Consider the following 15,870-nt stretch of genomic DNA (forward strand, 5'->3'; position numbering starts at 1 on the left):
ACATGTGGCATCACCCACGGGGTGAAGCCCGGCAGCAGCTCCTGAATCCCCATCAGCATCCCTGGGAGCTGATGTCACACACAGCCAGTGCTGCTGCCCAGCTCAGGGCTCCATCAGCCCAGCACCAGGTGGCCGTGTTGCAGGGTCACCAGGAAGCCCATGCTGGGGCTCCAGCCCAAGGCCCCCTTCCCAGTGGATGCAGCTGATTCCAGTTGCTCCCCCACCAGCTCTGTTACATGGGGAAGCTGGTAATTAAGAGAAGGTCTCTAATTCCTCACTGGGGGTGTTTCCCTGTGGTGTGGGTACTGTGGATGCCATTTGGGTTTGTGCTTTTCCTTTCAGAAACAGGGATAACTTTGTTCTAAAAAAAGCCAGAATAAAGGTTACTGGCTTCTCTTTCAAGCTTGCCTTGCCTCAGCAGAGGTGAATCCAGCCAGGCTGGGCTACTCCTGCTTCCCACAGGTGACTGATTCCAGCAGTGCAGGGCATGTGCAGATAAATCACTTGTCTGGCTGCAGCCTGGAGCAGCTGGAGATGCCCGGTGACAGGAGGGGTGCTTCTCCCCAGCCTGTTCTGGGGGCTGATCCCAAGCTGCAGGGAGGTAGCACAGGTTTCCAGTGGCCATGTTTCACTTGTACATCCCCAGCAAGAGGTGCAGCCTGTGCCAGCCCCGTGCTGCTGGGGAGGGCAGGGGGAGGCAGGTGGAGAGCCCGGAGCAGATGGTTTGGGCAGGAGCAGCGAGTGCCATCCCGGCGCTGCTGCTGCGTCACGTGTGAGCTCCAGCCAGTGCCAAAGGCAAGGCAGGGACGGGCTGGATGCTGTGTGTGCACCTGATGGATGGGTTTTATCAAGGGCTACAACACTCCAGAACATTCTGCACCAGCCCCAAGGATGCTTTGGAGACTGAAGGTGATATTTCACCTTTCCACCTCTCCTGTCTTCCCCTGGCAGATCAACTCTGAAGGGTTCCTTTGAACAAAACCCATCCCAGTGGTGAGCACTGAACAGGTATTTATGAAAGCAGAAAAGGGTAAAAGCTGAGCTGCAGCTTTGTCCTGCCTGGTAAAAAACCCACTGAGACTGGTGTTCTTCCTGGAGAAGCACCAGGAGTGAAGCCTGAACCAAAGTGGGGAGACGAGGGGGTGTCACCCACGGGGTGTGTGGGCATTGGTGGCAGTCCCCTTGTCCCAGCAGTTAGGATACAAGATGGACACTCACCCAGGATCCCCAGGAGTGATGCACAAAGCCTGTTCTGTGTAACAATCAGTTTATTGCTTTGGGTTTTGCATTTCTGAGCTTGCTTCAAGCTTACAGTCAGCACCTGTCCCTTTGCTGTACGAGGCTCTGTCGGGAGGCAGCCCGCTGCCAGAGGTAGCACTGGGTGCAGGTGACAAGTCCAGGAGACAGTGAGGTCTGGGAGCAGCCAAGTCAAGCAGCACCTGTGGACAGTCTCAAGGGATGGAGCCTGGAGGGCTTGGGAGCTGGAGCACACAACAGCAGCTTCCAGGTGAGAGGGGACCCTGAGCTGTGGTGCCCTCTGGTAGGGGCAGCAAGCAGACCCCAAACACTCATCGTCCTCTCTGCTCGCTGCACTGAGCTGTGCTGGCTCAAGCAAACTGTGACTCTGCCGTGGTGCCACTGTGTGCACACCTAATGTCACCCCTGCACCATCTGAACACGTGTGCACCCACCTGGGAGGTGACAGGTAAATTCCTCTGGTTCTCCTTGGGGTGGGTGACAAAAAGCTGAGAGGTGTGAAAAATGGCCTAGGAGAATGGGAGGCAATCTGGGAATGAGGAGGAGCCTTAAATCACCTGCAAGCTGTAAATCAGGGCTGGCTGTTCCTCCACAGATCCTGCTCAGTGGTGAGGACCAGGGAGCGCGAGGCGCTCGGGCGGCCTCAGCCAGCTGCAGGGAACAGCCTTGGTGTTTGAGAGGACACGGTGTCCTTGCCAGTGATCCTGGTGATGAATTTATTGGAAATGCCTTTTAACTCTCTCTGATACTAACTGGTTTTATAAAGAAGAGGTTTTCAGTGCACACCAGACTGGATTCCCTTCCTGGGAAGGCTTCAGGCCAGGAAAAGCCTTTGTTCTGTGCTGGCAATCGCTGTCCAGGTGAGAGGGGTGTTGGGGTATGGAACAGGCACCACCCAGAGATGGAGCACTGGGAACTCGCTTCTGGAAAATGACTTAGCACTGCAGAACTTGGAATGGATGTGCTCTGGCCCTTGGACTTCTCTCCAGCACCATGTGCAGAGGAGTCCGAGTCTGGAGGAATCGGGTTGCTGTACCCACCACATCCTCAAATGCTGTTTAAAAAACCCAAAAGCCTTCTGCCCATGGGGCCTGTTTCTCAGCCAGTCCCCCAGACCAGCCATTCCCTCAGCCCAACCAGTCCCTCCTTCAGCCCTGGAACGATTCAGGGTGTAAGTGATGGGATTTCCCCAGGTGAGCACTATCTGACGGCTCCTCTTGCCCTGTGTGGGTTCAAGGAGGAGACACCTCCTGGGTGGCAGCCCGTGGTGTGCTGCTCTCCTGCTGCTGCAGCCTGTCCAGCAGCAGCAGCACGTTGTCAGTGAACTCGTTCCGCTGCCTCCCCATCCCGCGGAGCTGCAGGGGCCGCAGGCTGGCGTGGGGCGGCTCGTACCCCTGCGGGCACCACACCTCGTTCAGGAGCAGCCAGGTGCTGTCAGGGTCCACGTGCATTAAGTGGAGGAAAACGCTTTGGGAAACAGTGGGAAGAAAGGGAAGGGTAAGGAGAAGGCCTTTTGATTGGCACCCAAGAGGGTCATTAACAGAGCGCTTTGATGTTGTCTGCAACCCAGGCTTGGAGGCTCATTAGAGCCACTGAAGTGGCTCCTGTGCCCAGGAGATGACAGATCAGGGGTTCCACATCAGCAGCCAGTGGGAGAAAAACAGTTATGCTACACAGCAAGTTACAACATCTGACAAGCAGCTGGTGGACAAGTGACCCAGGCTGTGGTCTCAGCACCACAGTGGTAAAACCTGGAGAGCTGCCCAGGCTGGGCACGGGTAGAACAGAGCCCTGTACTGAGGGCATTCTGCTTAGGAGGTCTCCTCCCACCCCAAGTCCTTATCAGCTGCCTCACTGTCTTCCTTCTGCACAGCACCTTTTACAAAGCAGGATGTTCTGGGGTCTTGAAGCTCGAATTAGCAATAGAATGGACAGGGAGAGGAATGACAGCTTCCTCCAGCGTTTTACTGGTGCCTTGATGTGTTTCACACTGAATTTCATACCCCAGGTAAGGTGGGGATTTGGCTTTTGAGTCTGGACTTCACCCTTCTGAGTCCAGCTGGGAGATGCTGTCAGAGATGCTGTGGATGGTCCTGCTGGAGAGCAGGAAGCTCCAAGGAGCAGAAGTGCAAACAGCTGCTTCATGTGACCCACGCTTACTCATTTCTTCCTGCCAGTTCTTGTTGCCAGTAACCTTTGGGCTTGGCTGGGGCTGGGCTGGGGCTTAATGCCCAAGGTGTATTGGGCTAAACTGGTATTCAGTTTTCTGTCTGGGCCATGTATGAAACTAAACTAGAGCTTGCAGGCTGCCCCAGAGCACTGCAAGGGCTCTTCCTGCACGGTGCTGAGTGCTTGGAGCTCCTGGGGAGGCTCTGAGCACCCAGGGCACTCAGCGCTCACCAAACCCACAGGTCAGCTTCCTGAGACCCCAGTAAATGCCTGGCCACGTGTCTTTAGGTTCTACTGAGGTCATGGGGCTGTGAGGAGAACGTGAGGTTGTGGGGCTGGATGAGGTAACCAGGGTGGGGCTGTGTCTGGTCCCCACGAAGGCCAGGACAGAACTCCCCTCTCTGAAACCAAAGATCACCTGCTACAAAAGCCACACAGGATCCAGATTTGGTTGCTGCCAAAACCTGTCCCTGAAGAATTTTAATCCCTGAGGTGAGCTTGCTTCCCATGCAGAGCAGGCAGAGATCACCCACAGCACTCTCCTCTGAAGGGGAGTGCAGAGCCTTGGGTCACCCGGGGGCACAGGGCAGTGAGGAGGAGGCACCAGGAGCAGCTCCTCTCTTCACAGTAACCTGGTGGCTGCAGACTCCTCATTCCAAGAGCAGCCAAAGTTGTGGCTTTTGCCTGTCTGCCATGAACCACCTGCCTGTCTCTGCACAGCCATGAGGGAAGCGTTGGTGCTGCTGGCAGTGTCCCCTCCCAAGGGTGCCTGTCTGTCTGTCTGCTCCAGAGGAACCAGCCCCAGCGTGCTCTGAGGAGACAGCTGTGCCTGGCAGCAGCCACACGCTGTCTGTCTGGGGGATGGCCAGAGCAGGTGAGCTCACAGGGCTCTCACTGCCCTGCCTTTGTTACTGCAGCCTGGGGAGGGCTGGTCTGACCCCAGCACAGCAGGCTCGCTGGGGCTGGGGCCTGCCCCTGCCGTCCCTGCCGTCCCTGCCATCCCTGCCATCCCTGCCATCCCTGCCATCCCTGCCATCCCTGCCCCAGCTCTCCCAGCTCCCCGGGCTCTCCTGGTGCTCACTTGGCCACGGCAGTGTGAGTGTGCAGCTGCCTGCCAGCCAGCAGCAGGTCCCAGTGGCTTCCCCAAGCTTTTGCTGGGCTGCTGCTGGTGGGGAGCTGCAGAGAAATAATCCTCACTCCTGATGGCTGGGGTGGAATGGCCCAGGCAAGAAAGATGAGCCACTGGGAAACCAACATGGGAACTGGAGATGCTCTTGAGCTGGATTCTGCGTCTCCAGCACAGGCACAACTTCCCCTCCTCTAGTCACAGCAAAGATTCTCTGCTCTCCAACCTCTTCCCAATCAGCTGCCCTGGAGAGAGCAACCCTCAAGAGATTAGCTGGTCCCTGGAGAACTCCCCTGCCTGTCGTGCCCATGATGGCCAGAGGGGTGTGATTATCTCCTGATAGCCTGGAACACTGTGCAGCTCAAAGAACAACTTGACTCTTATATTTTCCAACTAACTCTGGGGTAGTTTCTAAGCAACCTGTTTCCATGGTAAAGAATTCTGGGGTTAATCCAGGTTTGTTTTCTGTTGTTGGTTTTTTTTTAACTTAAATATCATTGTATTGATTTTTTTATTATTATTATTTGTGCCCTGTGCAGGTGGCTGCTCCAGTGTCCTTCAGCCCAGGCTGTGGGTGACAGCTGTCAATAGGTATCCAACACACCACCCAATCCAACACAGGTATGCTGTGTAATCAACTTTGGGATCTAAAAAGGTCCAAAAATAGCTCATATTTGTTCCAGTTGTGCTAAACAATTCATTCTACTAGCACAGAGCAGAGTTTGGTTGTCTTTTCCCAGGCTCTCAGCAAAGCCACAGCACAGTGACCAGGCTGGCAACAGGACAAATTGTTCTGGCTCTTGTGCCTCTGCTGAGTGTTTAATTAGACACAGTTTACCACAGGCTCCAGTCAGAACTGGGGAAATTATTTCTACATCTTGAAAAAACCCACCAGGTTTCTGTCCAGACTCTTGACCAAAAGGTCAGGTGATACACTCCCCAGGCTGTAAACACTGATTGGTAATTAAGGGTGAATTTCAGAACAGTTACTCCAAACTGAGAGCATCCAGAGCTGTGTGTGAAGTGCTGACATCAGCCACTGACTGCTACTTCATCTCTCTTTCTTTCCAAGGTATTTTTTTCCTTTCATCTAAGCAGAAAGCTTGTCAGGGATGACACAACTTAATGGATTGACAAGACACTCAGATTTACATCCTGTGAGTTTTGGTTTCCACCACCTTCCCCCTGCCTCACTCCCAGGGCCCCCCCCCCCCCCCCCCCCCCCCCCCCTTATCTGCTCAAGTGTTTCTGGTCACTCTACCCACAGTTGCACTGGTTTATTTTCAATGAAAGCAAAGACTTATCTGGTGTTGCTCCCCAGCCTTCCCAAACTCCTCTTCAGCAGATGCTTTTCCCAAGGTCTAGATAATTTTCCTCTCCTGGAATACTCCCAGCACTCATCTTACAGCTCATTGTCCAATTTTCTCTTCCTCAGTCACGCTGGAGTTCTCTTTATTTCTTCCCAGCATCTCTCTGCCTGTTGAGCATTGCATGAAGCTGCAGCTACAGAATTCACTTACTCCCACTGGTTCATCTAATAAAACTACAGGGTCCCACAAATGGGATTAAGCAGCCTCCTTGGGGCACGATAACATCCCTGGAAGACAGCCAAAACTTTTCTTTAGTGGCTTCAGTACCTTGGCCAAAAACCCTCCTGCTTAGCCCTTCACATACCTCCAGAATCTTCACTTAGTGCAGGAGATTATTGGAGCTGCTACTGACTTTGTAAGACCTGACCTTGTTCTTGGCAGGTCACAACTCATGAGTTGAGTAAGAATCTGAGAAGCTGAGCAAAGGCCAGTTAGTATAAATCAATATGGCAAGCTGATTCCAAACAGCTTTTTACCTTGTATGATTTCTGCAGTGATAAAGCTGAGTTATGTGACGTATGTTGGCACTTGGGCTGCAGCTGAGATTAGTTCTGGTCTGTCTGGGTTTAGAAGCGTTTAAGATGCAGAATTCTTCATGTGTCTGGTTGATAAGGTTGTCCTTGCCTAGATGGAAAGGGCCTTACATGTGACAGCCTGTGTCAGCCTGCAGGATTGCTTTTGGGCACGTGGAGAGCAGGGGAAAGGGCTGGAGCTTACAGGAGGCTGGTGGCTGAGCTGCTGGAGAAGGGAAACTGAAGCCTGGCTGGGAGGCGATTCTTACCCTGGCGCTGGGGCTCTCACTGTGACTCTTCCAAGCTGAAACTCCCCATCATGTGTCAGCTAGAAGTGACTGGGATGTGTTTAACTCTGGCCTAGCCAGGTTCCAAGGCCTGGAATCAGGATTAAACTGAACAGCACAGAGACCTGCAAGTGCTGCCACGTGCCTGGTTAGTATCAGGCCAGGCACGATGCGTGTACGTGTCTGGCCAGCAGAGCTACAGAGCACCTTGCTTTGTTCAGTGAAATGTATCATGTGTGGAGCATCAAAGGCGTGGGGAGAGCAGTGTAACATGTGGCATTCTTCCCTTAAAATAGAACAAAAACAATATACAGAAGAAAAACGCTCTTTCCCTGGAGTTTGCAGCCCTTTTCTCCAGAAAGAGAAGAGCAGCTTCACTGCTCAGCTCCTCAGGACCCTACTGCCTCACAGGGCTAATTCGGTACTTCCCCCCACCCCTGCTGTGGGGGGAAATTGCACAGCTTCTCAGACTGCTTTGTTAATGATTTAAAAGCTTCAGACTCCAAATATCTAGGTAAATGCCAGTGTTCTGCTTTCCACCCCAGCACTGCTTACCCAGCTGAAGGCTGTACTGCATGAAGGGGCTGTGAGGCTGCAGCGAGGAGCCCCTCTGCAGAACCAGCGCTGCTGACGCCCGCTGCGATGCAATGAAACCACCAAGGTAAAAATAACCCTCCTCTCCCAGCACAGGAACACAAACAAAGCCACAGCTTCTGAGAGCTCTCTCCCTCTAAACTGCTGCCCAGCTACACAAAAGCCCTTCAGAGCCCCGCAACCCCCTGGGACGCCTGCGCTCAGGTGAAAGGGAACTGCCAGCTCCTCTCTCTCCAGCAGCCTGCCTGCTGAAATCCCTGCTCTCTCTCCAGCAGCCTCTGAAATCCCTGCCTGCCCAGCCTGCTGGCTTCCCCTCTGCTCGAGGGAGAGGCTTGGCCACACAGAGAGGGGGGTTCACCCTGTCCTTCAGCAGAGGTGCACGGCTTCCTGATTCGCTCTGCGTGTTCTCTGACTGGGCTATGGAAACCTCTGGCCTTGCTTCCAGGTGACAACATGTGACAACAGCAATTTCTTATCCTGACAGCAAGAACAGGCTGAGCAGGATGCTGAACAGCAAGCAGCAAAGGCTGTCTGTCAACACTACACAGAGCTGGTATCTCTTCCCCTACACCGTGTGTGTGCTCCTTAACCTCTCCCAGCCTCCTCCGAGCACGGCTGGTGCCAAGACTGACAGCTTCCCACATGAACTCCAGTCCACCTGGCAAAGCCTGGGCTGATGCGAGCCCAGGGAAAGTGGAAGGACAGCAAAAGTAAATCCCCCAGCCTGCAGAAGGGATCAAGTGATAAAACACACAGCAGTGTCTGGCGTGTGCTCTTGCAGAGGTGTCTTGTGCCCCCCGTGGGCCAAGAGCCCCAAGTACTCTAGTGTGAGAGGTGGCTGGAAAACAACAAGTAGCACATCTTCCCCCCTCTGTCCCCAAATGCACTATGAGGTAATGTGAAAGGCAGCAGTAACTTGCAGAGAGCCAACCTCTCCAGCTCATTTTGGGTAGCAACTGCTACTTCACCAGAGAAAGGAGTTAACTTCCCTGAGACACCCTGTGCTAGAGCACTCAAACGTGCCAGAACGAGGAGTGGGAGAGGGGTTATTGTGCTCCCTCTGTGCCCCACTGCCTGCACACCTGATACCCCTGCACTGTGAGAGACATTACTTACCTCTGGGCAGCTTCTTGCAGTTTCATGGGCTGCTTGGCACTGAGGTAAATCAGGCAGGCATCTGCCACTTTATTCAGGTCACTCTCGCCTGCAGGAACGGAACAGAAGAGAAGGATAGGAGGTAACCTGCTCAGTGGCTGCTGCCTAACAGGATCAGCTCTAAATTGGCAGCAAGTGGCTTCTGAGCCTTTGAACTGTCTGACCCAGAGCTCTTCTGACCTTGCCTCTTAAGCATCTTGCTGCCAAGCCAGAAAAGCAATCAAGGGCACTGAGAGAGGAAAAGAGCACCCAGCCAGCAAACTTTCTCCTCATCAAAGCCAGCTCCAGAAAGTTAACCAGTTATCCCAGAGGTTCTTTCAGTGGAAGAATGGCATGTGCTGCATTTAAAGGGTCACCCAGAGAGATGCCCCAAAATGGAACCAGTCAGCTTAGTCAGGAGACCAGTTCTTCAGTTAATTAAGAATAAAGCATGGCCCAACAGACCCAGCTGCAGCAACCCAGGAACTCCACCCCTCATGCATAAGGCAGAGGGACAGATTCTGCAAGGTGCTGGGAATCTTCTCTCCCATTTGTCTCCTGGGGAGAAAAGAGCAACCTGCTCCTCTGTAGAGAGGATAGATTAGGGCTCAGCAGAACCTGAATGGGATGAGGCTGGAGAAGATCAGGAAATCGATCCCACAGGGCAGCAGAAGGATGAGAAGCAATTACAGGCCAGGTCAGCTGAGAGGAGAGGTGAAGAGGTAAGTCTGGCAGAAATCCCATACAGCCTCTGCTTTTCCTGGTACTCACCCATATCCAACTTCTCACACAGAGAGCCCAGTCCCTCCAGCACAGCCAGCTGCAGCTTGAAGGCAAGTGTGTGGCTGTACACAGGCCCAGCTCTGGCACTTGCTGGGGCCTGGCTGAGGAGGCAACTGGTCAGCTTGGGTAGGACATCTTTGGAGAATCTCTGCCTCAGGAAGTCTCCACACTTTTGAGCCAAGGTACACAGCACCTAGAGAGGAAACATCAGTTACTGGAGGGTAACAGCACGTACAGGACTGGGAGGAGCTCAGCAACCCTCACCAGCTCGGGGAAAAAGGCATTCACTCTCCACTGGTAACTCTTTTGCAGTTGAGAGGGATCTGACCAGCCCTGGCACAGCTTCCCCTAAGGAGCAGAAGGCAAATCCTCCACTGAGAGGCCAAGTGTCCTGCACCCTGCCCTCCAGTCTGAGCTGGCTAACCTCCTGGAACCCCCCTGCTCCTCAGCACAGTAAAGGTAAGAGTAACTTGTGAAGGCTTCTTCAGAACTGTTGGAGGAGCCTCTGATGGAAAATGCCACTAAAATCTAAATCACCAGATTTTAGCAGCATGCCAGCAAACAGAAAGGCCAACTGCCTACAGCCTGGGGCACCCAACAGTACTGGGGTGTGGTGGGATAAAAACTAACCTGGCCTGGAGAATGGCCTTAAATACACATAACAACAGAGGGGAGTTCCAGGGGCCACCCCCACCAGAACACGCTTCCTGCTTGGAACTTCCCTGTGCTCATGGTCTCAGTGCACAGGACTGGGATGCTGGGTGTTTGGCTTAACACTGACTGGAAGTATCCTGCCCTGAGGTCTAGGGAGGAAGCCAGTCCTGGGGGTTTCTTCTAATGAAACCCAAACTTGGTGCTAATAGTAACAACCCCTTGAAGTTCTCAGGGGTTAATCAGGCTGTGTAGCAGTCTTTCCCTTTTTTTTAGGGCAGGCATGTGTGAGAGATGGCTGCTCTGAAATGCTGCTGGAATTCAGGGAACCAGAACTCTCCTTTATTCACACTGAAAGACTCTACAATGAATCTCATTCTGCACAGCAGAGGAAGCCCTGGGGCTGGCAACCTCTGGAAACATATTTTATCATCCAACTTGTGAGTCAGGAAGAGAATGCAGTCAGTTGATGTGGTCAGGAGGTGTTTAAGTGTTCTGAGGCTAAATCTTTGCTTAACCTCTCACCTGCCAATGCCTCTACCCTGTGGCAGTGCCTTTCCTTCAGTCTGTGACTTCCAAATGGGGGTGCTGGGACTGTCGCTCCCAGCAGGGGTGAGCTGCACTGTGCAGTGCCTCTGACAGCTGCTTAGGCTGCAGAAGAACTGCTTTCTGCCTCCCTGCAATAACCACTAACATTGCTGTCTCCCCCAGGAACAGGGTCGAGGTTTTACCTGTGGACAAGCTGCAGTGGGAGTGGTACAAGCCCACCCACTGCAGGGTGGTGACCCCGTATCCCAAAGCACACCTTGAAATCATGCCACAAGCTCAGTGCTCCCCTCCCACAGCCACAGCAGGGCCTGAGCCTCCTGCCTGCCAGGCAGCAGCTCGGAGGCTGTTGGCAGGGGTGTGCTGCTGTACCTTGAAGGCTCTGAGCACTGCCAGAGGGTCGTCGCTGGTCAGCCGGGTGACGAGCGCCGGCCACACGCGGTGAGCCATGGGAAGCAGATGGTTTCTGTGAGGGTGCAGCAGAGTTACACACAGCTCCAGCACGTCCAGCACCTGGGCAAGAGGGGCAGTAGCAGACTGTGAGTGCTGCAGCATGAAGGCTTTCATGAAGAGGATCCCCAGAGTCATGCTGGGCAGCCAGGAGAAAGAAGGGCTTTACCACAGAAGGGCAGTTCCACCTCAGTGTGAGCTGGGGTAACAGAACAGGGCAGAGCACGGGCCGGTCTGGAAAGGCACAAGTAGCACAGTGACATAACCTGGGCTGTGCTGGAGCCAGGGGGTGATTTCTGGCCTGATCCTGCAGGCTGAGCAATGCACTGGGACCCTCTGCTCCCGTGGCACAGGGGCAGGATCACCTGGCAGGGCTGGGGCTGTGCTAAGAATCTGGGTTACACCTCCCTGCTGCGTTTCCCTCTCCCTCTGCAGGGTAAAAGGAGGCCACCTTCAAAGGATTTTCATAATTAAAACAACCCAGGCTTTTAGCCCTGCTTATCATCACCCCAGCAACTTCAGAAATGTTAATCAGTCTGTGTCCTACACTCTGAGGAAGGGGGATGGGAGGCCTAGATGGGAGAAAGATGCTTCTGCCTCCTCCACCAAAGGCTGAGGCACAAGATGCAGCTGTCATAAGAACCAAGGGAAGGTGCCTGACATGAAGCCACCCTGCAGATTCTGTTCAGCCTGGCTGCCCTTCTGAAACCAGACCACTCCCAGAAAACTGTCTCCCCTCCCCTAGCCCACTCCTGGAGGGTCTGTTCTGAGGAAGCACATGACAGCACTAACTCCATTAGGGCAGGAAGCCCAGCATCCCCCCTGCAGGTGTCAAGGGACTACCAGCCCCCTTCACAGGCACTTCTGTGCCTTCAAAGCTGCTGCTCACTGACCTTCAGCCGCACGCGGAGGTTCCCATGGGACAGCAAGTGGATGCACCTCTCCATCACATCTCTGGCCAGCTGAGCGTGGCTTGGCAGTGGAGCTTCTCCTTCTGTGTCAGAGTTTGGCTCTGGCTTAGCAAGGGGGGGAACCTCATCTGGAAGGCAAAGCCATTACTGAAGCAATGGAAATGACCTGGAAGTTCTGGGAGCTCATGATACCCACCCACAACTACCTGGAACATACTGAGATTAAGTCCAGTCTCTGCCTGAGTTCTGTGAGCTGTCAGACTCAGGTAAGAGCTTAGGGCTAGGGAAGGTTTGCTTTCCTTACTGGACAGTGCAGTTGATCTGACATTTGCAGTCTCTCTTCACCATGGACTGACTTCCCATTGATTTTTATTAAAGATGAAAAGCCTGGGCATTTGAAGAGGAAGTATTTAAAGGTCAGGATTGCAGCACAGCCCAGTAAGGACAAAAAGGGTTCCCCATCTGAATGCCTGCAGGGCCTGCCAAGGCCCAGTGGGAAGGGATCATCAGTCAGTGGTGGCATCATTAGCCAGGAGAAAATGGACAGGGTTTCCCAAGGGAGTGTGAGGAAAAAGCAGTAGGATCCCAGAACTCCCAACAGCACCTTAAGAGGTAAGGAAAACCAGTGTGCTTGTGCCTTTGAGCTGGACAAGCCTTGATCTGCAGACATTTCACTCCCCCATGCACAGAACAAAGCAAGAACACCCAGCAGCACCTTCCACAAGCCCAGGTCAACTCAAAGCAGACCTGAGACTGCCAGGAGTGAGCTGGCTTTCAGCCTGTCCCAAGTCCCCCCCACCTGACAAAAGGAAACCTCAGTGGACACTTCCTTTCTCCAAGCTGAGCACACTCTTCTCCAGTCACACACAGTACTGACCTGTCTCCTCATCCTCTGTGTCAGCAACATCACCCTCTGCCATCTGCTTCTGCCTGATGTAGTCGAGGAAGAACCGCTCCACTTCTTGGCTTGTCCCCTGCTGCCCCTGGGACTCCTCTGGCTGCTGATGCTCCTCACTGCAGGATGACCCAAACCACTGCACTGCAAAAAGGGAACTGATGTGTCACTAAGCAAGCGTGATCCCCTCCTGCCAGCCAGCAAGGTGCCACAGAGTGCTTGAAACACAACCATGGCTCTGAAGCCTCATGGAGCTAAACTGCAGTTGGGCACCTGCTGTCACATCCCCGTGACCTCTGTGACAGTGTGAGAACGGTAAAACCCCCATAAAAACAGGGACACACCCCATCTGCTTCTACAGAACACTCCTGGGAGAGTGAATCCAGCCTGTCCCAGCCACTCCAGGCCCTGTTCCTGCAGCTCAGACAGAAACTGGCTGTGGAGAGGGGAAGTTATTGGCACTTTTTGCTTGAGAGCTGCCCCACCAAGCACAGCGAAAGCACCATCATCCCTGCAGTGCCCCAGCTACCTGAAATCAACCAGGGCAAGCTGAGAGGCCAGAGCCAAGCGCCCTTCCTTACAGGAAGACCAGAGTGAGCAAGTAACCATCACTTAGATACCTAACGCTGTCATCACTGAGTGGAGGACCCTGAGGAAGGTGGCAGCCTGGGCGTTGTAAGACTGATCCAGTGTAGCCAGGACATCCTGGATAACGTCTTCCACCAGAGGCAGCAAGCTGGCACCAGAGTGCCTGAGCATCGTGTCCAGGACCTGGGCAGCGCGTGGCTGGTGCCCCAGCTGCCGCAAACTCAGCGAGATCCCGTTCACCAGGTAGTCAGAGTTCTCACGGATCAGGCACTGCACAGAGTCGTAGCCACAGGCCACAGACATGTCCACCAGCGTCCCCAGTGCCGTCTCGCTGATGAGCAGAGTCCTGTCACCAGCCTTCTCCAGCACAGGGTAGAGGGCTGACAGCAGCAGCAGCCGGAACTCCCTGCCCAGGACAGCGGCGAAGCAGCTGACGCCTTCCAGCTGGATGCAGATCTGCCAGATGTTGCTGTTCATGGTGTGGGTGGTTGCGGGAGGCTCTGAGGATGGAAGGAGAACGCTGCTGCCTGCGCCCTCCAGCCGGGCAGGAAGTCCTGAGCGCTGCCCAGGGTGCTCCTGGCTGATTTCTTCTGTCTCAATGCTGGTGATCAAATACCAGTTTGCCTGGTCCTGGTACTCATCGAGGATGGACGTTACGGACCCTCTGAGATCATCCACGCTGGGCACAACGTCCCGTTCCTGAAGCACACCCACCCCCATGCCCGCAGCTCCTGCCACCAGCTCGTTGAGCACCATGGCTGCCTGCTTCCGGTACAGCCCAGACTCGCCGTACAGCCCCAGGAAATGGTCCACGAGCAAATACAGGTTCCCATAGTAGCCCAGGACACGGCAAACCTGCTGGAGGAGCTGGACGACCTTCTCCTCCGTGAAGAAGCGGAAGTATTTCCTCTGGCACCTGCCCCCCAGCACGCCGTGCTGCAGGGAGCCTGGGGGCCCGCACACGCCCTGGCAGCCCCGGCGTCGCTCCTCCACTATCTTCACATCCGTCACGTCCAGCTCCAGGACCTGCACCAGCGCCTTGGACAGGCGCTGGAGGTGGGATACGGAGTTGAGGACAAGGTTAATTTTGGGGCCCAGCAGCTTCAAGTAGCCGAGCAACAAGCTCAGAGTGGCCACCTTGCCCGTGTCATCCTGAGAGTTCATCAGGCGAGGAAGAGCCGTGGCAAGGGCGTGGAGGTTCTCGGACAGGACATCGGCAAGAGCCCTGTTCTGTGCCACCATCCTCTGCTCTGCGATGCCTCGCAGAACCTCGCTGCACCTGCTCTGGACTTGGCTGTTCTCATCGTTCACCAGCCCAACCAAGGCCTTCAAAAGATGACTGAATGAGCCCACCAGCGACTGACTGCAGTTCCTCAGCAGGTGGTGGACCAGTTCCACCAGCTCCAGTCTCACTTTCCAGTGGGGGTGAACTGAAGAGAATTCAACCATTTTAGGCAGGAGGAGAGAGAGTTTTTCAGCAGTGCTTTTCCTCCAGCCAGGTCCTCTATGGACCACGAGTTCTGAGATTCTGCTGTGTTCCACTGGCAGCTTTTCTTTACTCTCTGGGACTCTGGCTAGCTGCATATCTGCCATTACCAAGCCAACAATCAGGTAAAAGAGCCTGATGGCAGAAACGGTGGTTTTGTGACCTTGTTTGATGTCTCCAGTGACGACCCGGGCCAGGGTGATGGAGATCCCAGGCAGGAAAGAGGCGAACAAGTCCCCGCAGTGCTGCGCCTCGTCCTCACTGAGGTGGGGATGCCCCTGGCAGTCGCACTGCAGAACCAGGACCTGTAAGCACTTCAAAGCAGAGACCTTGACTTGCTTGGCTTTCTCTTGCTCCGCCAGGCCCAGCAGCAGAGACACAGCAAATCCTAAGAGAGGAAGGGTGGAGGGCTGGTACAGCGACAGGATAACGTCCCCGCAGGCCGAATGCAGCAGGGTGTGGAGCGCCTGGATTACGTCCAGCTTCACCTCCTCCGACTGCGGGGCCGGTTTGCTGGTGCTGGCAGGGGGGGAGAGGCACGTACAGAGCTCGGAGAACAGCTCCCGCAGCAGCTCGGGCCGCTTCACCCGCGTCGCGGCCAGCACGGAGGAGAGGCACCGCACCAGGCCCCGCGCCAGCCGCTCGGGCCTGGGCCCCGGCACCTTCAGGGCGAAGCGCAGGGGGAACAGGACGTACTCCTGCAGCTCCTGCAGGGCCGGGGCGCTCACGGCTGCCAGCTGGGCCTGCAGCCGCGCCACGTTCTCCGCCGTCTGCGCCCTCGTCAGCTGCACGCAGACGGGCCGCAGGGCCCCGAAGGCCTCCTGGGGGGTGTCGAAGACGGCCATGCCGGGCAGGGCCGCCGCAGCCCGCGTCCCGGGCCGGCCCCTCGGGGCTCCGCCGAGGCCGAGCCCGCCGCGCTCGGGGGCGGCCCCTCCTACCTGCTGCCGGCGCCGGGCGGCCACATGCCGGACGTGATGTGGAGACAGCCCGAACTGGCAGCGCGACAAAAGGAGCCCAGGGGCGAGCAGCGGGCGAAACGGCGCGAGAAAAGTCCCGGGTGAGTGTGCTGCGCACGCGCCCGCCCCGCGGCCTCGGCGGGCTCCGGCGCCGC

General features: G+C 55.2%; 1 protein-coding gene across 1 annotated transcript; it reads right to left on the reverse strand.

The window, feature by feature from the left end:
- Nucleotides 1–1,256: 1,256 nt before the first annotated feature.
- TTI1 (TELO2 interacting protein 1) lies at nt 1,257–15,604 on the reverse strand (the record flags this gene model as incomplete). The annotated part of the gene is made up of 7 exons (XM_084271743.1): nt 1,257–2,724; nt 8,432–8,519; nt 9,221–9,425; nt 10,802–10,942; nt 11,773–11,918; nt 12,668–12,829; nt 13,306–15,604. The coding sequence occupies 7 exons, from the start codon at nt 15,602–15,604 to the stop codon at nt 2,490–2,492; spliced, it is 3,276 nt and encodes a 1,091-aa protein (XP_084127869.1). The 3' UTR covers nt 1,257–2,489.
- Nucleotides 15,605–15,870: the final 266 nt, after the last annotated feature.

This window comes from Gallinula chloropus (assembly GCF_964237585.1).
Source record: "Gallinula chloropus genome assembly, chromosome: 16".
Taxonomy (NCBI): Eukaryota; Metazoa; Chordata; class Aves; order Gruiformes; family Rallidae; genus Gallinula; species Gallinula chloropus.